The sequence below is a fragment of the Bubalus kerabau genome, chromosome 4 (genome assembly GCF_029407905.1).
Source record: "Bubalus kerabau isolate K-KA32 ecotype Philippines breed swamp buffalo chromosome 4, PCC_UOA_SB_1v2, whole genome shotgun sequence".
Taxonomy (NCBI): domain Eukaryota; kingdom Metazoa; phylum Chordata; class Mammalia; order Artiodactyla; family Bovidae; genus Bubalus; species Bubalus kerabau.
In genome coordinates this window covers 114,623,697-114,646,240 of record NC_073627.1, presented here as the reverse complement: position 1 = coordinate 114,646,240, position 22,544 = coordinate 114,623,697, and the positions used below count along the sequence as shown (strand labels likewise).

Sequence of the window (22,544 nt, the reverse complement as noted above, 5' to 3'; positions counted from 1 at the left end):
TACTGTCTCTCAAGTGTTTTGGAAGACACCTTAGTGTAATTGTTAGTCAACATTCTTAGGTTCAAGTCCTGGTTCTCTGTAAACTAGCTAATTAACTTTTCTAGTCCTCAGTTTTCTGGTGTGTAAAATGGGGATAATGGCACCTACTCATAGATTTGTTGGATTAAATGTGTTAGGTGAGTTAACACATATAAGGTGTTTAGAACAGGACCACGTAAGAAGTGCTCTAGCAATGTTCAGTTCAGTTCAGTTCAGTCACGCAGTCGTGTCTGACTCTCTGCGACCCCATGAATCACAGCACGCCAGGCCTCCCTGTCCATCACCAACTCCCGGAGTTCACTATTTTTTAGAACCATCTTAAACATGATATTTGAATGCCTGCTATTTTTTTAAACAAAATTTCAGTATTTAAAAAGATAGTATAGACTTTCTCATTAAGTGAATTCACAGGCTATTAAGTGATAGCATGGTTAAAAAGAAGTTATATTACCAAGATAACAACAAGGATGTGATCACTCACCTAAAGCCAGACATCCTGCAGTGTGAAGTCAAGTAGGCCTTAAGTATCACTACGAACAAAACTAGTGGAGGTGATGGAATTCCAGCAGAGCTACTTCAAATCCTAAAAGATGATGCTGTGAAAGTGCTGCACTCAGTTGGCCAGCAAATTTGGAAAACTCAGCAGTGGCCACAGGACTGGAAAAGGTCAGTTTTCATTCCATTCTCAAAGAAAGACAATGCCAAAGAATGCTCAAACTACCGCACAGTTGCACTCATCTCACACGCTAGTAAAATAATGCTCAAAATTCTCCAAGCCAGGCTTCAACAGTACGTGAATCGTGAACTTCCAAATGTCCAAGCTGGATTTAGAAAAGGCAGGGGAACCAGAGATCAAATTGCCAACATCCACTGGATCATAGAAAAAGCAAGAGAATTCCAGAAAAACATCTATTTCTGCTTTATTGACTATGCCAAAGCCTTTGACTGTGTGGATCACAACAAACTATGGAAAATTCTGAAAGAGATGGGAATACCAGACCACATTACCTGCCTCCTGAGAAATGTGTATGCAGGTCAAGAAGCAATAGTTAGAATGGAACATGGAACAATGACTGGTTCCAAATTGGGAAAGGAATATGTCAAGGCTGTATATTATCACCCTGCTTATTTAACTTCTATGCAGAATACATTATGCAAAATGCCAGGCTAGATGAAGCACAAGCTGGAATCAAGATTGCAGAGAGAAATATCAATAACCTCAAGATGACACCACCCTTATGGCAGAAAGTGAAGAGGAACTAAAGAGCCTCTCAATAAAGGTAAAAGAAGAAAGTGAACATGCTGACTTAAAACTCAACATTAAGGACGATCATGGCATCCAGTCCCATCACTCCATGGCAAATAGATAGGGAAACAATGGAAACAGTGATAGACTTTATTTTGGGGGGCTCCAAAATCACTGCAGATGGTGACTATAGCCATGACATTAAAAGATGCTTCCTCTTTGGAAGAAAAGTTATGACCAACCTAGATAGTGTGTTAAAAAGCAGACATTACTTTGCCAACAGATGTCCGTCTGGTCAAAGCTTTGGTTTTTCCCAGTAGTCATGTATGGATGTGAGAGCTGGACCATAAAGAAAGCTGAGCAGAGAAGAATTGATGCTCTTCAACTGTGGTTTTGGAGAAGACTCTTGAGAGTCCCTTGGACTGCAAGGAGATCCAACCAGTCCTTCCTAAAGGAAATCAGTCCTGAATATTTATTAAAAGGACTGATGCTGAAGCTGAAACTCCATTACTATGGCCACCTGATGAAAGAACTGACTCATTTGAAAAGACCCTGATGTTGGGAAAGATTGAAGGCAGGAGGAGAACGGGATGACAGAGGATGAGATGGTTGTATGGCATCACTGACTCAATGGACATGAGTTTGAGCAAGCTCCATCCAGGAGTTGGTGATGGACAGGGAGGCCTAGTGTGCTGCAGTCCATGGTGTTGCAAAGAGTTAGACACCACTGAGTAACTGAACTGAACTGAACTGAAACATGTCTGCTTGCCTGTTGGAACTTGTTAGGACCACCTTGTGGTCCTCATTTGACAGATAGACTTTAACTTCAATTTGAAGAGCTTTACAGTAATTATACTCAAGGGTGAACACCTGATTCAGTGTCACCAAGGTACATGTTAAAAATATAAACTCCAGGGCCCACTTTCCACCCACTGAGCCAGAATCAGTGGGGTGGAGAGCCTAGGAATATACCTCTTTAACAAGCTTCTCTTGTGAATGTTATGCACAGTTGAGAAAAGCTGCCCTAGAACAGTGGTTTTCAACCGAGATGCCCATTAGAAAATCTGTGTCATTTAAAAGCTATGGTTGCTTGCCTCCTGACAATATTTGGGGTATGGCATTGGGCATTAACATTATCAGGTGATTATAGTGTGTAGGGTGGAGAAGCAGTGGCATTAGAAGTAGATCACTGAAGGTGATTGTTGACATAGTTTAATATATCAGGATGTCAGCTGACTTGATATTTTCAAAAAAGTCATTACAGTGGTGACTGGGGAGAAGGAGGGAAATGTTTTTGCTTCATGGGTACAGAGTTTCTGTTTGGGATGATGAAAATGCCCTGGAAATGGATGATTGTGATGGTTGTACAACATTGTGAATGTGCTTAATGCCGCTGGATTATACATTTATAAATGGTTAAAATGCTAAGTTTCATGTTATATATATTTTACCACACTAAAAGGCATTACAGTTCTCACATTTCTGAGCCTAAATTTTTTTTTTCTGTTTCTTTTCACAGTGACAGTGTATCATGCATGCCACTAATTCCAGGGGACACTCCCCTGCTTTCCTGCAACCTCAGAATGGAAACAGCCATCGTTCATCTGGCTATGTTCCAGGGAAGGTTGTCCCACTGCGTCCCCCTCCTCCTCCAAAGAGCCAAGCTTCAGCCAAATTTACCTCCATCCGTCAGGAAGCCCAGGCCAGCTTTGCTTTTTCATCTGAGGAACAGCAAGTCCAGAGAGAGCGCCGAAAGCAGAAGAGGCACAAAAATACTTTCATTTGCTTTGCTATTACTAGTTTTTCATTTTTTGTTGCACTTGCAGTCATTTTAGGAATATCCTCAAAATATGCTCCAGATGGTGAGTGCATATAGGAGAAGAAGGAAGGGAAGGAAATAGAATAAACTCTGAAAAATCTTTTGTTATCTTAACTTGGCTCTAGCTAACTTATATATAATTAGGTAATAGGAGCTATAACTTCTTATGAATGAGAACAATTGTTAAAGGAATCCATTGAAAATGATAAAAGATTGCTCTTCCTTTCCATTTTGCCACTTTATCCCAGGGCTCAAGACCTTCTTGGAACATTTCTTTTCAAAACAGTAATATTAAGAGTCTTTCCTGAAATCTTGTGGCGGCACAATTTCATCTTTTGTAGTAAATTTTCAGATTGCCACAAGTTTTTAGTAATAAGAATTACTAAAAGTGAAAGTGAAGTTGCTCAGTCGTGTCCGACTCTTTGCGATCCCATGGACACCAGGCTCCTCTGTCCATGGGATTTTCTAAGCAAGAGTACTGGAGTGGGTTGCCATTTCCTTCTCCAGGGAACTTCCCAACCCAGGGATCGAAGCCAGGTCTCCCACATTGTAGACAGACGCTTTACCGTCTGAGCCACCAGGGAAGTCTTAAGAATTACTAAATGCAGTGATAAAGTACATTTAATTGGGGAAAAAAGTGAAAGCGATAGGATTTGTGTTCTGCCATTTGAAACCAGTTGAGGGGACAGTTCCAAAAGAGAAGCTCCCAGTATTTTTTGAGGAATAACGTGTATCCTTAAAGGAAAATATCCATTAGTAGGTATAAGTTCTGATACACTTGGCTTCATAGTTAAACTTCATTTAGGAAGATTTTAATTTCTAATATGCTTTTTGCTTTTTGAGTTGGTAACATAGCAGTACTTTGAATGATATTGTCAGTCAGTCTCAATATAGTATTGGTAAAATGTGTGTGTGCTTAGTCGTGCCTGACTCTTTACAACACTATGGACTGTAGCCCGCCAGGCTTCTCTGTCCATGAGATTTCCCAGGCAAGAATACTGGAGTGGGATGACATTTCCTCCTTCAGGGATCTTCCCAATCCAGGGATCGAACCTACATCTCCAGCATCTCCTTCATTGGCAGGCAAATTATTTGCCTCTGAGCCACCTGGGAAACCCCAGTAGCAATAAAGACTGGCCTTATAATACATCCCATCCATCTCTAAAAATCAAAGGGCTCAAAGCTGTGGAGAAAGCAGACTAGGCCACCAGGATTAGCACCATATTGGTCTGCATTTTTTTATCGTCTACAACAGACTTTTGTTGAATTCCGTTCAGTTCAGTCGCTCAGTCGTGTCTGACTCTTTGTGATCCCATGAGTCGCAGCACACCAGGCCTCCCTGTCCATCACCAACTCCCGGAGTTTACTCAAACTCACGTCCATCGAGTCAGTGATGCCATCCAGCCATTTCATCCTCTGTCGTCCCCTTCTCCTCCTGCCCCCAATCCCTCCCAGCATCAGAGTCTTTTCCAATGAGTCAACTCTTCGCATGAGGTGGCCAAAGTACTGGAGTTTCAGCTTTAGCATCAGTCCTTCCGATGAACACCTAGGACTGATCTCCTTTAAAATGAACTGGTTGGATCTCCTTGCAGTCCAAGGGACTCTCAAGAGTCTTCTTCAACACCACAGTTCAAAAGCATCAATTCTTTGGTGCTCAGCTTTCTTCACAGTCCAACCCTCACATCCATACATGACCACTGGAAAAACCATAGCTTTAACTAGATGGACCTTTGTTGGAAAAGTAATGTCTCTGCTTTTCAATATGCTATCTAGGTTGGTCATAACTTTCCTTCCAAGGAGTAAGTGTCTTTTAATTTCATGGCTGCAGTCACCATCTCCAGTGATTTTGGAGCCCAGAAAAATAAAGTCTGACGCTGTTTCCACTGTTTCCCCATCTATTTCCCATGAAGTGATGGGACCAGATGCCATGATCTTAGTTTTCTGAATGTTGAGCTTTAAGCCAACTTTTTCACTCTCCTCTTTCACCTTCATCAAGAGGCTTTTTAATTCCTCTTTACTTTCTGCCATAAGGGTGGTGTCATCTGCATATGTGAGGTTATTGATATTTCTCCTGGCAATCTTGATTCCAGCTTGTGCTTCTTCCAGCCCAGCGTTTCTCATGATGTACTCTGCATAGAAGTTAAATAAGCAGGGTGACAATATACAGCCTTGACGTTCTCCTTTTCCTCTTTGGAACCAGTCTGTTGTTCCATGTCCAGTTCTAACTGTTGCTTCCTGACCTGCATATAGGTTTCTCAAGAGGCAGGTCAGATGGTCTTGTATTCCCATCTCTTTCAGTATTTTCCACAGTTTCTTGTGATCCACACAGTCAAAGGCTTTGGCATAGTCAATAAAGCAGAAATAGATATTTTTCTGGAACTCTCTTGCTTTTTGCATGATCCAGTGGATGTTGGCAATTTGATCTGTTTCCTCTGCCTTTTCTAAAACCAGCTTGAACATCTGGAAGTTCACGGTTCACGTATTGCTGAAGCCCGGCTTGGAGAATTTTGCGCATTACTTTACTAGCATGTGAGATGAGTGCAATTGTGTGGTAGTTTGAGCATTCTTTGGCATTGTCTTTCTTTGGGATTAGAATGAAAACTGACCTTTTCCAGTCCTGTGGCCTCTGCTGAGTTTTCCAAATTTGCTGGCATATTGAGTACAGCACTTTCACAGCATCATCTTTCAGGATTTGAAATAGCTCAACTGGAATTCCATCACCTCCACTAGCTATGTTCATAGCGATGCTTTCTAAGGCCCACTTGACTTCACACTCCAGGATGTCTGGCTCTAGGTGAATTAGTGCCTTCTTAAATGGATGTTAACATTTGAGAAAAATGGCAATCCACTCCAGTACTATTGCCTGGAAAATCCCATGGACAGAGGAGCTTGGTAGCTGTAGTCCCTGGGGTCACAAAGAGTTGGACACGACTGAGCGACTTCACTTTCCTTTACTTTCCTTTACTAGTTATAGGCTTCCCTGGAATGAATCAGATGGTAAAGAATCTGCTTGCTATGCATGAGACCTGGGTTTGATCCCTGGGTTGAGAAGATCCTCTGGAGAAGTGAATGGCTACCCACTCCAGTATTCTTGCCTGGAGAATTCCATGGACAGAGGATCTTGGCGGGATACAGTCCATGGGGTTGCAAAGAGTTGAACATTACTGAGTCACTAGTACACTTTCACTTACTGGTTATAAGACTTTAGAAACATTAGTCTATTTAGTTTTCATGGGTGATTTAAGGGTCTTAAAGACTTTAAGGTTTAGGGGGAGATAATGTCAATACTTGTAAAAAAGTAGACCTGAAGTAAGAGAGATGTTCATTTGACTTTTTATTTTTTTAATGTATATGTGTTTTTGTTTTTTTTTTTGAGTGTAATTGCTTTATAATGTGTTAGTTATTAGTTTCTGCTGTACAGCAAAGTGAATCAGCCATATGTATACATGTATTCCCTCTTCCTTGGATTTCCTTCCCATTTAGGTCACCATAGAGCATTAAGTAGAGTTCCTTTTGCTATACAGTTGGTTCTCATTAGTTATCTGTTTTATACATTGTAATGTATGTATGTCAATCCCAGTCTCCCAGTCCATCCCACCCTACCTTGCTACCTTGGTATGTCTCTATTTCTGCTTTGCAAATAAGTCCCTCTATGCCTTTTTTTCTAGATTCTATGTTTTGTGTTAATATAAAATATTTGTTTTTCTCTTTCTGACTTCTACTTCATTCAGTATGACCGAGTGATGTTGAGGTGTCTCTCAACATCTTTGTTGGCCAAGCCAGTGGACCACATAAAGAACTTGCAACATTGCTTTTCATTGCACATACCATTGACTTTCTTTCCTCTTTTCTCCAGAGAAATAACTATGTTCACTGCTGTTGATTCATTCTTTCCAAGCAATCTGCAGTAAATGGATGCTAGATTATGGAAAATCAGAGCTAAAATCTGTGGCTTTAATTGACATTTTCATATTCCAGCTAAGACAGTGAATTGGTGATGTGGTTCCTTGACTCAACATTTTTTAGTTTCACATTTTGGCAGTATAAGGGCAGAATATCAGTGGAAAGATCTGGTGCTGAAATATTTCAGAATCAGCCCTACTGTGGTTACTGCTGTTACATAACTTTAATAATGGATCCCACTATTCAATAAATGGGCAGCCAAGAAGATGGGGCTGGCTAAGCTATTTTTTGATGCTTTCTGCAGACTACATGTTTTCTCATTAAATGTACTTTACTGGAAAAAAACAGATTGGAATTTTGGGTGATAAAAAATTTTTAGTGAATATAATATAAATATTATAAATATTTATAAACAATTAAGGGAAATTATATAATTATTATAGTAGGCTTTAGATCTTTTGAGATTAGATTCCTTCTGAATTTTCTTCTCTAACTGGGTCCATTGCTTGTTTCTTGGGACCTACATTTGCTTGTGATATGATGGAGAATTCCAGTTAAATGTTTTATGGGTAGAGAGGGAGGTACAAGAAAAGCTCAAGAAATCCTCAATATTAAGTCAGAATGAATTCAAGACATTTCTTGTTTCTTTGAAAAGTTTGACTATTCTTAGTATATTAGTGATGATCATTGATTTATCAGAATTAAATATCAATGATTATGAAGCTGTTAGGACAGAAATTAATTCCATGAAGTAATTGCCAAGGTCTTACCTAGTAGGACTAATTTTAATGGTAGTGGTTACTATCACCTCAAAGAGAAAGCATAAACCAACAGGAATGCTTAGAAATAGATGTTTGCATTAGTGGTGTGCAAGTTCAAAATGAGGAATCACAATTTACTTCCTATAAAAAACTATATCTTTGTGATGTATGCAGTATCTCTACTTTTTCTCGCATTATCCTGTAGTATATACCTTCCACCTTCATACAAGTGTATCCTGTCCTTTCTAATCTTTGCTTAGTTTAAATGTAGGTGACATCTGGCTATTCTAAATGAGCAACCAAATGGACTTGGACCACAAGGGATATTTGCATCTCTAGTATTCATATCTCCCCTTCATGCCCCTCTTATTTAAATTCTGTCCACTCTTTGGGGGTCTAGGTCTGCTCCATTGAAGCTCTCTCAGTTACTCTAGCACCACCTCTCCTTTCTCTGAGCTTTTTTGCATCTAAAGAAACTACCATATTTTTCAGTATTATTTCATACAAAACAAGATTATATACTCTAAGGGCTGTGAGCTCATTCTAAACTTTATGTATTATAAACTTTATGAATTTTACACTATCTAGTCCAGAGTGGACAAATTGGTCCTCTATAATTATACTTGGTCATTAATTGGTCAAAATTGATGTGATAATGGAGAGAGTAGCATGAAAACATATACACTGCTGCTGCTGCTGCTGCTAAGTTGCTTCAGTTGTGTCTGACTCTGTGTGACCCCATAGACAGCAGCCCACGAGGCTCCCGTCCCTGAGATTCTCCAGGCAAGAACACTGGAGTGGGTTGCCATTTCCTTCTCCGATGCATGAAAGTGAAAAGTGAAAGTGAAGTCGCTCAGTCGTGTCCGACTCTTAGCGACCCCATGGACTGCAGCCCACCAGGCTCCTCCGTCCATGGGATTTTCCAGGCAAGAGTACTGGAGTGGGGTGCCAGTGCCTTCTCCGAATATATACACTAACATATGTAAAATAGTCAGTGGGAATTTGTTGGACATATGTATATCTGTGGCTGATCCATGTTGATGTATGGGAGAAATCAACTCAATATTGTAATTATCCTAACATTAAAAATAAATTTTAAAAAATTGGTGTGATATTTTTTTCCTCCCTCTTCCAAATTATAGCAGAAATGAAAGGTCTCATGCATTAAATAGCTTTGGCAATGCAAAATACTTTTTGTATTTTCATCATCATCTATTCAAGAGGCAAATTGTAGCAAAGGAACACTGCAAGGAAAGTAAACCTCATTTCTTAAAGGGGAACTTTCATATCACTCAACTTGCTGAGTAGTCTTGGGTTTGGCTTCTCTAATCTGTATTTTCCTCATCTCTGAAAATGAGAAGTCATGTTTTTGACCATTTGCCTCTTGCAGTTTTGTTGGGGAAATGTACATGTCTGAAGATACCGCTATTTATCAGCAGCTGCCTTTGTGATGAAGGAAGTCCCATTATCACCTGCTTTATGATTCACCATGCATAGGAAGGAATCTGGGAAGACCTAATATACATATTGCTTAGCAATTTTCCTGTTTGTTTTTTTTTTTTTTTAATTTTTAATCTATCAGTATGTTGTGAACTTATTTTATTTTCTAAACACAATTCAGAGTTTTGCCTCTTACTGTTGATTTGTTTCCAGAGTAGATAGTTCAGGGAAACTCTGTTTGTACTGGACTCTGACCCAAACTAGATGGCAGCAACTTGCTTTTGTGGTGAAACCTTTTTTATGTTTTGAGGAAGTAAAGGATTTGACATAGCTCTGCTTGGTGGGATGGGGTAGGAATTCCATCGTTATGGAAAGAAATTAAAATATGTCAGCCCATTACTTGTAAGTTGCAATAAACAACAGCAGTACTTGAATTTGTACACAAATATAAAGGTATTTTTGTGTCTTGCTGGTTTAATGGGGTATTGATGTTGCTTTGTATTATAGAGAATTGCCCAGATCAAAACCCCCGTCTCAGGAACTGGGATCCAGGACAAGATTCTGCAAAACAAGTTGTTATCAAGGAAGGAGATATGTTTCGTCTGACCTCAGATGCCACAGTGAATTCGATAGTTATTCAGGATGGAGGTAAGTAACGGTCCCTGTCTATGGGAACAGCAACATTTGATGTTCTTTATGTAGAAAACTATTGTTGGCATTTAGAATGTGGTGTCACTCTAACTGGAGACAGGAAAGATTCCTAAGTTAGAACCGTAGAATTCAACAGCGAGAAGGGCCTTAGAAATCACTCAAATCAAGACCGTTGATTTATACAGAAAGAAAGAGCTCCAGAAGGTCATCTCTCATAGCTAAATCTTTGTTACAACTATGGAGAGTGATGAGAGAATTAATGTAGGTTAATATAGGTAAAAATGAGATTCAGATTTGTAGAGTCTTAGATATTTTTCTAGAAATGATTTACCTTTAAAGTGAATGGATTGAAATTCTTACATATGGGCATGTTTAGGTGTTGAGATATGAATTCTCCACTTCTTTGTTTTTAAAACAGATTCAATTTTCTAAGCGGACTTTTAGTAAATTCTTTTTCCCAACTGCGGAAGTGCTTTTTTCCCCTCTTAAGATGAAAGCTATTTTTCTGTATCTTAGAAAGATATTTCAGAAACTGGCTTACTTAGTGTTATTCCCTGCAGGACTGCTTGTATTTGGGGATGATAAAGACGGATCCAGAAATATTACTTTGAGGACTCGTTACATCCTGATCAAGGATGGTGGGGCGCTTCATATTGGAGCAGAAAAATGCCGCTATAAATCCAAAGCGACAATTGCCTTGTATGGCAAGTCAGATGAAGGTGAAAGTATGCCAACATTTGGCAAAAAATTTATTGGTGTGGAAGCCGGCGGGACACTGGAATTACATGGGACACAGAAGGCATCATGGACATTGTTGGTGAGAACTCTGAATTCTTCAGGCTTGACCTTTGGCTCCTATGCCTTTAAAAAGGACTTTTCCAGGGGCCTCAATGTGAGGGTCATTGATCAAGACACAGCCAAAATTTTGGAAATTGAGAGATTTGATACCCATGAATCCCAAAATGAAAGTAGGCGACTTCAGAAATTCCTGAGAGACCAGGATCCAGGACGGATTGTTGCCATAGCTGTTGGAGATTCAGCTGTTAAAAGCCTCTTACAAGGAACCATACAAATGATCCAGGACCGGCTGGGAAGTAAGCTGATCCAAGGGCTGGGCTACAGGTGGGCATGCATATCTTTTTTTTTTTTAGCATGAAGATATATTTTACAATTTTTTATTTATTTATTTTTGACTGTGCTGGGTCTTCCTTGCTGCAAGGGCTTTCTCTAGTTGTGGCGAGCCTAAGCTGCTCTCTAGCTGTGGTGCTTGGGTTTCTCATTGTGGTGGCTTCTCTTGTTGCGGAGCATGGACTCTAGGGCCCTCAGGCTCAGTAGTTGCGGCTTGAGGGCCCAGTTGCCCCTTGGCTGGTGGGATCCTCCTGGACCAGGGATCAAACCCATGTTCCCCTTGTTGGCAGGTGGACTCCCAACCACTGGACTACCAGAGAAGCCCCATACATATCTTTTTTTTACTTTCCTTCCCCCTGCATATTAGAATCTGTGTCTGTGTGAGAGGAGAGTGTGATGGAGAAAGTCAGGTGTCAGAATGGCCACTACAATTTGGAAGTCTGGTTGCCTCTTGCTTTGAATTGGAGGACAGAATACTGGTTACAAAGCTCCTTTCTAAGCTTTGGTTTACGAAACACTTTGTGAATCTTAGCATTGAACTTGTGAAAAATTAAGAACAGGAGTGTGGTTCTGAAAAACAATCAGTTTAAGGAAATTGACTTCCTTCTTATAGTATCTTCTGAAGATCATATGAAATTCAGGCTAATTGAGGCACCTTATGAGTTGGAAGGGAGAAGGCAATGGCACCCCACTCCAGTACTCTTGCCTGGAAAATCCCATGGATGGAGGAGCCTGGTGGGCTGCAGTCCATGGGGTCGCTAAGAGTTGGACACGGCTGAGCAACTTCACTTTCACTTTGCACTTTCATGCATTGGAGGAGGAAATGGCAACCCACTCCAGTGTTCTTGCCTGGAGAATCCCAGGGATGGCAGGGCTTAGGGCCCCATTCTGAGCTAAGGTGTAAAAGTTGTCTTAAAAGCCTGAAGAGGGGTAGAACATGCACAGGTTTCTTTTTCTTTTCTTTCTTTCTCTTTTTTTTCTTTTGTTTTTTGAATCCTTTAATTTGAATCTTGTTTGATTGGCACTGTCCTGTGAGACCCTGGCACAAGTTGGAGGGCTAAGAAGTTCATCCAAATAGTAGTATTCATTCCTACAATTTATTCTTGTGTTCTTGTGCCATATTCTGGTTAATCATGATTTCTTAATGCAGTTCTGGGGAAGTAGCTGGCTCAACATTTACAAAGAAAACAGAAGTTTTCTGCTTACTGTTCACAATAAAGTCAGGGGATATCTGCAGTGAAAAGTTAGAGAACTTCAAAACTGGCATGTTGAAATGATCTAGTTTCTCTTTTTTTTTCCTTTGATGGTTGATTTATCTAGTTATTATTTTTTCCTTTGGTCAGTGTTGGAATGGAATATTATCTGTAGAAGTTGTAGAGAAAGTTAAGACAAAAATTAGTGAATAAAAAGGGTCTGTAATGGTTTTAAAATTCTTTTTACTCACACAGGGAGTATTTGTTGTTGTTCAGTCGCTAAGTCATGTCCCACTCTGCCATCCCATGAACTGCAGTATGCAGGCGTCCCTGTCCTTCACTCTCTCCCGGAGTTTGCTCAAACTCATGTCCATTGAGTCAGTGATGTCATCCAATCATCTCATTCTCTGTCAGCCCCTTCTTTTCTTGCTCCCAGTCTTGCCCAGCAACAGTCTTTTCTAATGAGTTAACTCTTTGCATCAGGTGGCCAAAGTACTGGAGCTTCTCTTCATGCTCACGTGCAGGTATTTCTGTAATTGACAGACCTAGGAGTGAAAGCATGGTCTGCTTTCTTTATGTCATTATTGTTCTAGATTTGTGTGATCATTAGCTCTGAATGTTTTGTTTAACTTTTGGGGTAATCTTCTCCCTATTGTTTTCAAATTCCTTTTAAAATATTGCGGCTGATTTGACGGAGAAATTAGAATTGTGATCCTTTGCCAATGTTCCTTTGCATTGCCATTATCTCCAGGGTACATAAACATGCCCCTTTGAAGATAATGTTCTGGCACGTTGAAATTTTCCTCAAGTGGAGGAGGGAAGTAGGAGTGTTTTGGAGATAGTGTCAGTAGAATAGAACATTGTTTAATAGTTGCTGAGGCAGTTCTGGTAAATAAAGGAAGCCTCTGATAGTCTTCCTCTCCTTCCCTCATATAGGAGATAATAAATTGAATCATTCTTCATTTGATTCTTTCTGCTGTATCAAAGAATATAAATAGAGCTATAAAGCACAGTCAGCCAAAGAGTAGCTAATCCATGCAGGGGCGGGTGTGGGATTTGTAAGGATGTAGGCATGCATTGGTTAACTTTCATCTGTGAATATCCAGCCATCTGTCTAGCATAGATTATATTTGGCATATTTTCCCCCTACAATAGGAAGCTGAGATTTTTCTTTTCATGTTTTAAACCAGGAGTCTTAAGGCTAATTTTCTGACATTTTGTCTTTGTTCTTTCTTTCTTTTTTTTGAATTGACTTTGATCATAAGCTTGAGCAAAGTCCCTGGAATGTTTATCACAGTATCACAGTAATAAAATGGTGTTTTTCAAGTGTATTGCTTTCAACAAATAGTTATAAAGCATATAAAATTAAAAACCTGTTGAATAGTGATTCTATAGCTTTAATAATATTAAACTAATAACCCAGTGGTCTCAGCTTTGTTTGCACACCTGGGATCTTAAAAAGTCCCATGCCCAGGGCCCACTGTACATCATTTACATCAGGATCTCTGAAGCATAGGACATCCTCCCGGCTCCCCACTGGCAGTGTGTGCAGTCAAAGATGACACTTACTGGTCTAACCTCTGACCTGTGACTCAGGTTCTCAGTGTGGTTCCCAGACCAGCAGCATCAGCATCACCTGGGAACTTGTCAGTAATTCTATGGCCCCACATCAAACAATCAGAAGGTGGAGTCCAGCAGTCTGGTTTAACAAGCCTTACATTTAATTCTGATACCAATGAAGTTTGAGAACTCCTGCTCTAACTTGGTGGTTTTCCAGTGTGGCTGCACAGTCAGAGCATCTGGGGAAGTTTAAAACAGACTAATGCTAGGCCCCACCTGTAGAGATGTTAGTTGCATTGGTGTGGGCTGGGTCTAAGCTTGGATATGTTTCTAAAGCTCCCATATGATTCTATTATGTAGTTAGATTTGAGAACATTGCAGAGATAAGAGTGGAAAAGAGACCAGACAATAATCATTTAAAAAGAAATGGGGGCTTCCCTGGTGGCTCAGATGGTAAAGAATTTGCTTGCAATGCAGGAGACCTGAGTTGAGTCCCTGAGTTGGGAAGATCCCCTGGAGAAGGGAGTTGCAATCCATTCCAGTATTCTTGCCTGGAGCATTCCATGGACAGAGGAGCCTGGTGGGCTACAGTCCTTGGGGGTCACAGAGAGTTGGACACAACTGAGTGACTAACACACACTGGTGATCCAGTGGTTAAGAATCTGTCCTCGAATGCAAGGGATGCGGGTTTCATATCTGGTTGGAAACTGACACCCCACATGTTGAGTGGCCAGAAGATTAGAAAAAATAGTAAAAAAAAAAAAATAATGTGAATGAAAAGAGTGTGCATTGAGGAAGTCAATGATTAATTGGAATCATAGTAATCAGTGTTTCACCTGTTACAGAACTGGACAAACAGGGATTTAAAATCCAGGTGCATTTCCTTCTGTGATGTCAGTTTTTTCAGTCCAGTTTGTACTTGAAACCACATGTGGAAAAAGAGTTGGAGGGATTGACAAAAATGAAATAGAATTAATAGCACCTGTCATAACATCTGTGTTGGGGATTTGGGTCAGAACCATAACAAATAATCAGTTGCACCTGCTCTTTTTCCTTCTAGGCAAGCTTGGGCTTTGGTTGGTGTCCTTGATGGTGGCAGTACTTCTTGCAATGAGTCTGTAAGAAACTATGAGAATCATAGTAGTGGAGGGAAGGCTCTCGCCCAAAGAGAATTTTATACTGTGGATGGTCAGAAGTTCTCTGTGACAGCTTATAGTGAATGGAAGGAAGGTAGGCGAGCAGTTTATTCTCTTGTTAATACGTTGGTAAGTATTGTGACAGATGTTTTTTAAAGTGACATTGTATTCAAATGACAGTCTATTTCAATTTCTCAACTGGTTGAAGAAGAAACCTATAGTTTTCCAACTATAGTTGATCTTTTAGGCTGAAACAAAACTTTTTTTTCTGGATTAGAAAATGATCTAGTTTAGGCATCCTCAGTTGGACATTGTTCTTCATTCTTGAGTCATTAGGTGTGGTTAATGGATTTGTTTCCTAGATTTAGTATCAGTCGAACCAATCTGGGTGTGAGCTGTCTTTTATTATGTTCTGTGATAGTGAACTGGTTTTGTACTTTGGATCTTATTGTTATATAGCTGTATGGACAAATATTACCTTTGAACACACGCTGTGTAAACAAATTACTCATTTTCTTAGCAATGTTTCCATGATAATTCAGCTACTACGTTTATCTTATAGACAAACTGGAAAACGGAGAAAAGTACAAAATTAAAATTAATGTTTCACCCTATCATTCAGAGTTAATTAGAATTTAAAATCTATGTTCCCTCCCCTAGTGTTCATTTTGTTTTAACCTGCTTTCCTTTCCTTAAATAATATATTATAAAGTTATCTTAGGTCTTTACTTTTCTTGAGCATATTTTGAAAATTAGAATCCACCTTTCAGAAGAACTATCATGACTAACAATGATACTCTGACTTTTTTTTTAAAGGAAATTCACTGAAGAATTTCTGTATTTTGCTGCTAGATTTTTTTGGCTCCAGGTGAATTGGCAGCCTCCTGTCTGTGCTTGCCCACCACCTTTCTTTTCCAAGCCAGTATTATACCAAAATTAATGTGAAATGAGGAATTAAAAGGTGCTTTATTACATCTGTAATTACCCAGAAAGGTTTATTTTAGGCTGGCCACATACCTCTGTTTTTAGCAGTACTGTAGCAAAGTATTCACTGAAATGGATTTCTGGAGACAGAATGCCTAGGTTCATGTCCCAGCTCTTTTGCTTACTGTATGATGATGGCGTATGACTTTAACTTCCTAACCCTTAGTTTCCTCATCTGAAAGTGGGGATAATAATCAAAACTACCACATAGGGCTGCTGTGAATATCAAACATGAAGAATATGAGGTTTTTAGCACAGAGTATACAGTAAGCACTCAATAAAGGTTAGCTGTTTTAACAGTAATGCAAACATGACTTGGGATATAACTGTATTTTGTGTCCTTGTAATTAAAAAAAGAGTCTTTTGCTTTAAAACAAACAGATAAACAATTCCTGGTATGTAATGGGACTTCCACATGCTCCATTTAAGGAGCCTTCTGAGTTTGAGGTGAGGAGATGGTATCTATTTATGGATGAGGAGACTGGAATCAAGGCTAAGTTTTCTGCCTCCAAGACTATTGTTCTTTCAACCACATCATGGTTGCCTCTGGCAAAAAGCATAGGTAGATGAGAAATATTTCTGAGCAGGAATTTGGACTTGCATGAAGAGTTTAGTGGAACTTCTTTCAGTAAGATTCCAGGCGGAGGATGACAAACTTGGAGTCAACATTTCCTTTGTGAGAAATTTTGCTTACATTTTCACATTACCAATGACTGCTCATTTCTGGGAAAGTATACATTCTAGCTAGCTATTGTAGGATATTGTTTGTGTTCTGTGTTCTCAGTGTTTCCTATTTTCTGGAAGAGGTAGAAAGTCCCTCCAGGAAGCTAGGATGATGAACGTATTTTCTTTCATTCAGTTCATTAGTGCCAGTAGGAGATATCTCAGGAAGGATTTTCTTCTACATCCAGAAAAAAGTGAAGAATTGTTGAATAATACAGATTTTTCTCTATGTAACCTTGCTTTTTTTTTTTAACAGAAACAAATTCTAATGATCTTTTAAGTTAAAACTTAATTATCTAGAAATTTTTTTAAAAAACATCATTGAATTTTTTTATGAAAAAAAGTTAATGTTTCTTAGTTTCCCTTTTTTAGATAAATCTTTTTGGTTAAATCTGAAATTTTGGGTAGTGATTATCATTGCTACCATGATATTTTGGCTTATCTTTACTCTTAACCTGCCTGTTTTAGTTCTTAGGAAGGAAGAATGATATAGAGGTTAGGAAAATTGGACTCTGGAATTAAATTAGCATTCACTGTGGGCTCTTTTTTCAGCTATTAGTAAGACTCCCTGGCCTTTGCTTCTTTTATCTCTAATGCATATAATAGTTCCTCTATCTCAAAGCTGTTTTGATGAAAGGTTATTATGTATGTGAAATCCCAATAATTGTTAGCTATCATTGATAGTTATTATCTTTATTTAGACAAAATTCCATTATGGGCTTTAGTATTTATGTGAAAGAAACATAAAGAAAAGACACTTTACATTTATTAGGTTCCTTCCTTTTTTTTTCTGTTTTGTTTTGGTGCTTTGTAGAAACAGGAAAGCATGGTAGATCAGTCTAATGGAGCAGATTTCAGAACTTGCTCAGGTTAGGTATTATCAGGTATCCCTAAGACTGTAAGGATATTTGTATTATTCTTTGTGTCTTGCCTAAATATCCTGCATTTTGATTCCTCTAACTTAAGTAAATGAGTTTTTTTTTATTCCTATTATTGACTATTATTTTTTTTTTAATTAAAAAAAAATTTATTTATTTGGCTGCACCAACTCTTAGTTGTGGCGTGCGGGACTTTAATTATGGCATGCAGGATATATTGTCCCGACCAGGGATGGAATCTGGGTCCCCAAGCACTGCAAACTTGGAGTCTTAGCCACTGGACCAGCAGGGAAGTCCCTCATCGACTTTTAGGGTCAGTATCTTCAAGTAGCCCCACAGTAGTTTGTCAATTAATTGGAAAGGCTATACTGAAATACAGATAGTAAACAGATATCTTTGAAATATGGTGTTTCCCCACATTTCCATATTTTCCATAGCTTCCATCTATTCCATATTCATTTGCATTAAATCAGGTTTGGGACCATGACAGGTTGTATCATGGACACTTTGAGAAGCTAGGAACAATGTAGATGCAGTGCAGAAGCTTCTGCACTTGGTTGCATGTTAAAGAGTGCAAGTTAGAGAGATGTTGGGTCAGCTTTTCAGTTTCCATCTGCCTAGTTGGGAACCAACTCTGAATTTCAGGAGGGGGTCTCAGGAAAGATCAGTGATTAGTAGTTCGTGGACTGCAAGTCTGATGTTACCCCAGGAAAGATGCTGAGTTGGCCTGGGACACTATCACGTGGGCTTTAGGTCCCTTTGCAGATGGTCGTGGGGACACTCATCCCTTCAGGAGACATTTGATGAATCTGCACTGTGAGACAGAGCAGTGAATACATGGTGCTTTGCTCGCTTCACTGATGTCGCTTCCAGGGAGGTGAGCTGTCTTCCCATTGGAATGATACTAATCATACCAGAGAGAAATAACAGGATAAGAATACTGGAGAGAATGGTTACTTCCAAGAGGATGTTTGGGAAGTCCAGAAAGGTTTGCCTGAACTTTATAACATGAATAGTATCTTGGTTGACAAATTAAGAGTGGATGGACACTGTAGAAAGAGACTAAATGATGAGCAGAGGTCTAGAAGTGAGAAATCACCTAAAGCCAGCTTTTATTTTTAATGTTAAGATTCTGTGTGTTCATGTCCTATCTTTTCCTGTGCATGGGTCAGACTGAAGCATTGCTGGCTTACATTTATCTTTCGATTTGTGAATCAGTTGAAGGGGTTGATTTTAGAAAAAAAAATCACTTTGTTTCTTGCTTTTTGGTCTAGGTATTTCTTTTTCAGGTTTCTGGGTAGAGGCCATAGATGGAGTAAAACTGCACCTGCTGGATGACGTTAGTAGTTGGGAACCCGGAGATCAGATTGTGGTCGCAAGCACGGACTATTCCATGTACCAAGCAGAGGAGTTTACTCTTCTCCCCTGTCCTGAGTGCAGCCGCTTCCAGGTCAAAGTCAAAGGTATCAGACTGCTCAGAAGGCTTCTTGGGAAACACTCTTCTTGAGATATGATTCTTGGGATTCTTTGTTTTTCCTTGAGTCGTCATTGTCATCATCATCGTCATCAATATTGAAGGTCTTAGCAGTGGGGAGCTTTGAACACTAGAGTCCCGGAGGATGTTGGATAAAAGTAGTCATTGAGCAATAATGTTGCTGTTAATGATGTATCATAGACAAATCAGTGTTTTTATGCCAGTTTCTATGTTTAAAAAAGAAGAGATGCAAACTAGATGGATTGAATTTTTTCTTTCAAGATGCTTTCAAACTTCTGTTTTATTAAATTTCTATTAGATAATAGTAAACTAGGTTTATTTTTTAAATAGAAGTGTCTCTTTTTTATGTAAAAAAATGAAACTCATAGTCTTTGAGTGTCTGCTTTCTTGGCCAGAAGTAGATCTCACAAATATTTAAAATGAAACCGAAAAGATACTTTCATAAAACTACATTTCCTATCATAATCTTGACGAATGTATTTTTTGAGAGAGAGCAATATACAATGAGATCCTTACTATAAACTCTGTTTAGAAAGGATGACTGACATTTACCAGTTACTTATTTTGAGGCTGGTGATAGGCAAAGCTTCTTCCTTCATTGCCTCAGTTATGGGATTCATTATGCATTCATTCATTATATTGCTTTCCATGCTTCTGTAATAAAAATTATGCATTACACATTTATGATACAAAATAAAAGATTTTAGAGTAACTATTTAATAAGTACTCACTCAGTGGGTAATTTAGAACTTTCAAGGTTAAAGGAAATTTTTTGCTTTAAAAAAAATGAAATTGACTCATTTGGCAGTTTTTTCCTGCTTCAGTCAGTGTTGTACTTTTCCTTCTTGACCATACAGGCCATAAGCAGAAAACTAAAAACTAAAAAATCATCATACCATCTGGCATTAATTTTGTTTGGAAATTCCCATTGTTTTTAACAAGTATACATGATAATGAATCTCCATTATTTGGTTTATTTGTGTTTTTCCTTCCTGAGTTTGTATAGTTAAGATCAGATAAAAGCTCATTGGTAAAGTGTTTCTAAGTTTTTAGTAAAGGTGGGGATTTAAAAGTGCATAATCATATTAAAATAAGAAGTGGAAAGAAAAGGTGGTTATTTCTGGACTGTTAATGTCCAAATGCAGGTTACTTTAGCTTTAAAGGAGAAGCAAAAAAACCTTTCCACCCTATTATCAACATCTACAAAATCATTAGTTTTCCTAGGTAGGGCATGCACTGGGGTATTCATGTATCCTCAGGGGAGTAGAACAAGAGCACATGGGCAGGAAGCAGAGACAGCATGGATTCTTAGCTAGCTTCCAGATTATTGGTGCTGTTCAAGAGAAGACTGAACTATTGGCTTCGCCAAAAAGTTCATTTGATTTTTTATGTAACATCTTCTGGAAAAACCCAAATGGAACTTTTTGGCTGACCCAGTACTTTAGGGAGGAGTAAGCTCTCTGTGTGTGGGTTTGATAGTTGGGAGTGAGGGTTAAGGGCATTGAGTGTGGGTGATTAGAGTAGAAGATCCATAAAATCTCTGCTTCCTGGGATTCTTTTGTTCTGAGGTATTGAAGAATGGAAACAAACAATAAATTTAATAATGTCTTGAAGTTACAAGATAAAGATTACTGTCTTTTTGATGTAAGTTTTATGTTTTCTTTGTTCTGATGTTATTTTTGCCTTGCCCTCATCAATCAGAAACGCCTCAGTTCCTGCACATGGGTGAGATTATAGATGGTGTAGACATGAGAGCTGAGGTTGGAATTCTTACCCAGAATATTGTTATCCGAGGAGAAATGGAAGACTCATGCTATGCTGAAAATCAGTGTCAGTTCTTTGATTATGATACCTTTGGAGGACATGTCATGGTAGGCAAAAGGATTTAATGAAATCTTTGAAACTGTGACTGCTAAGTACATGTTTGACAAAGCTTTCAAGTTTTGGAATGGCATCTGTATGGCTATTGAAATCACATTTTATTTCTCTTTCCAATGACAAGGAGATTTTAGATGATTAAAAGATAACATTATATCTTCATGCAGTTGATCTGGACTCTTAGTTAAATCATTTAAGAATTGTCTTGTGAAGAAGGAAATCAATTTATATTGGGAAGAATCAGTTATAAAGACAAAAACCCCAAATAATCTCAGTATCATGCATGCAATCTCTGAAAGGATCAGGTTTTTTTTTTTGTTTTTTTTTTAAATATGATATTATGAAAGGGTAAGCAGTAGTGATGTGCATATTCAAGATATGTTTCTGTAAAGATATTTTTTATATGCAGATTTTTTATTCTGTAAAAGTACTGAGCACTTCTTATATACTAAATGTTGCTCTGTGTACTACTAATCTATTTGACTCCTGGGCTGCATTTTGGCTACATGTGTCTTAAAATCAATTTTGTGTGTTGAATAGGATATTATTTTTGGCTATGTTTCTGTTATGCTGATTTCTGAAATGTTGGTCAGTGTCATGGCTTTCTTTGTAGTAGTATGATTGAAAATCCAGAGTTTATAAATATTGAGACTGCTTAAGGTGTGGATCATAGAGGCATTAAAAAAAAAAAAACGGAAGTAAACAACATTATATGCTAACTAAATCATTGAGGGAGGATTTATAAATAATTATTTATCAAACTTCAGTGGAGATTATAGAAATGAAAGAACAAGACTAGATAGGAAATGACCAAAGTATTTGAACAAACCCACACATATATACAAAAATCATTTTTGTAGCCTTCCTGGTTACCTTTCCTTGATTCCTAATAAGAGGCTATTTTTTATTACTCTTTAAAGTATTCATTTATATAAAGAAGCATTTGCTAAATTCTGAGCTGGAGATCCAGGAAAACAGGATGTGAAAGAAAGATGCTTTCATTTCTGGTCTCCTTCAGATATTTTCTATTAAAACAATATTTTGGGGGAATTTCCTTGGTGATCCAGTGGTTGAGAGTCCGCCTTCGAATGCAGGGGACTCAGGTTCGATCCCTGGTCAGGGAACTAAGATCCCACATACCACAGGGCAACTAGAGAGCCCATGCACCCAACAAATATCCTGCACGCTGCAACTAAGACCTGATACAGCCAAATAAATATTTTTTTAAAAAAACAATGTATTTTGTTACTTTGCTTCTGAGCTATTTTGCCCTAAGCTACTTTGCTTATGTGTTAGTTTGATTTTTGGTTATCTTATAGATAAAGAAAAATTTTACTTCAGTCCATCTTTCTCACGTGGAATTGAAACACATGGGTCAGCAGCACCTGGGGCGGTACCCTGTTCATTTTCATCTGTGTGGAGATGTGGATTACAAAGGGGGGTACAGACATGCAACATTTGTGGATGGCCTGTCTATTCATCACAGCTTCTCCAGGTGCATCACCGTGCATGGGACAAATGGCTTGCTGGTAAGTGACCTCATATGTGTTGATATATTTTATGAAAACAGTCACCTCTCCTTCATTCCCATGACTTGTCAATTTTATACAAGTAAGCTGTTGGGCCACAAGTCTTACCCTATCCTGCTTTCCTGAGAATTCTGCTGTTTTTCTCTGTTCTCTTAAGAGATCAGTGAACCCTGACATTTGA

The 22,544-nt window shown here is 38.6% G+C and overlaps 1 protein-coding gene across 3 annotated transcripts in view; it reads left to right on the top strand.

The window, feature by feature from the left end:
• CEMIP2 (cell migration inducing hyaluronidase 2) overlaps window positions 1-22,544 on the top strand; it is an 81,331-nt gene that overhangs the window by 14,831 nt on the left and 43,956 nt on the right. Inside the window, exons 2-8 of one of the 3 annotated variants that reach the window (XM_055578294.1) lie at window positions 2,805-3,147; window positions 9,716-9,856; window positions 10,420-10,981; window positions 14,801-14,970; window positions 18,736-18,924; window positions 20,658-20,827; window positions 22,154-22,363. In XM_055578294.1, the coding sequence (XP_055434269.1) occupies window positions 2,817-3,147; window positions 9,716-9,856; window positions 10,420-10,981; window positions 14,801-14,970; window positions 18,736-18,924; window positions 20,658-20,827; window positions 22,154-22,363 (1,773 nt within the window). In that variant the 5' untranslated portion in view covers window positions 2,805-2,816. Of the gene's footprint in view, window positions 1-2,804; window positions 3,148-9,715; window positions 9,857-10,419; window positions 10,982-14,800; window positions 14,971-18,735; window positions 18,925-20,657; window positions 20,828-22,153; window positions 22,364-22,544 lie in introns of those variants that run through there. The other 2 variants (XM_055578296.1, XM_055578297.1) reach the window with 2 other exon arrangements.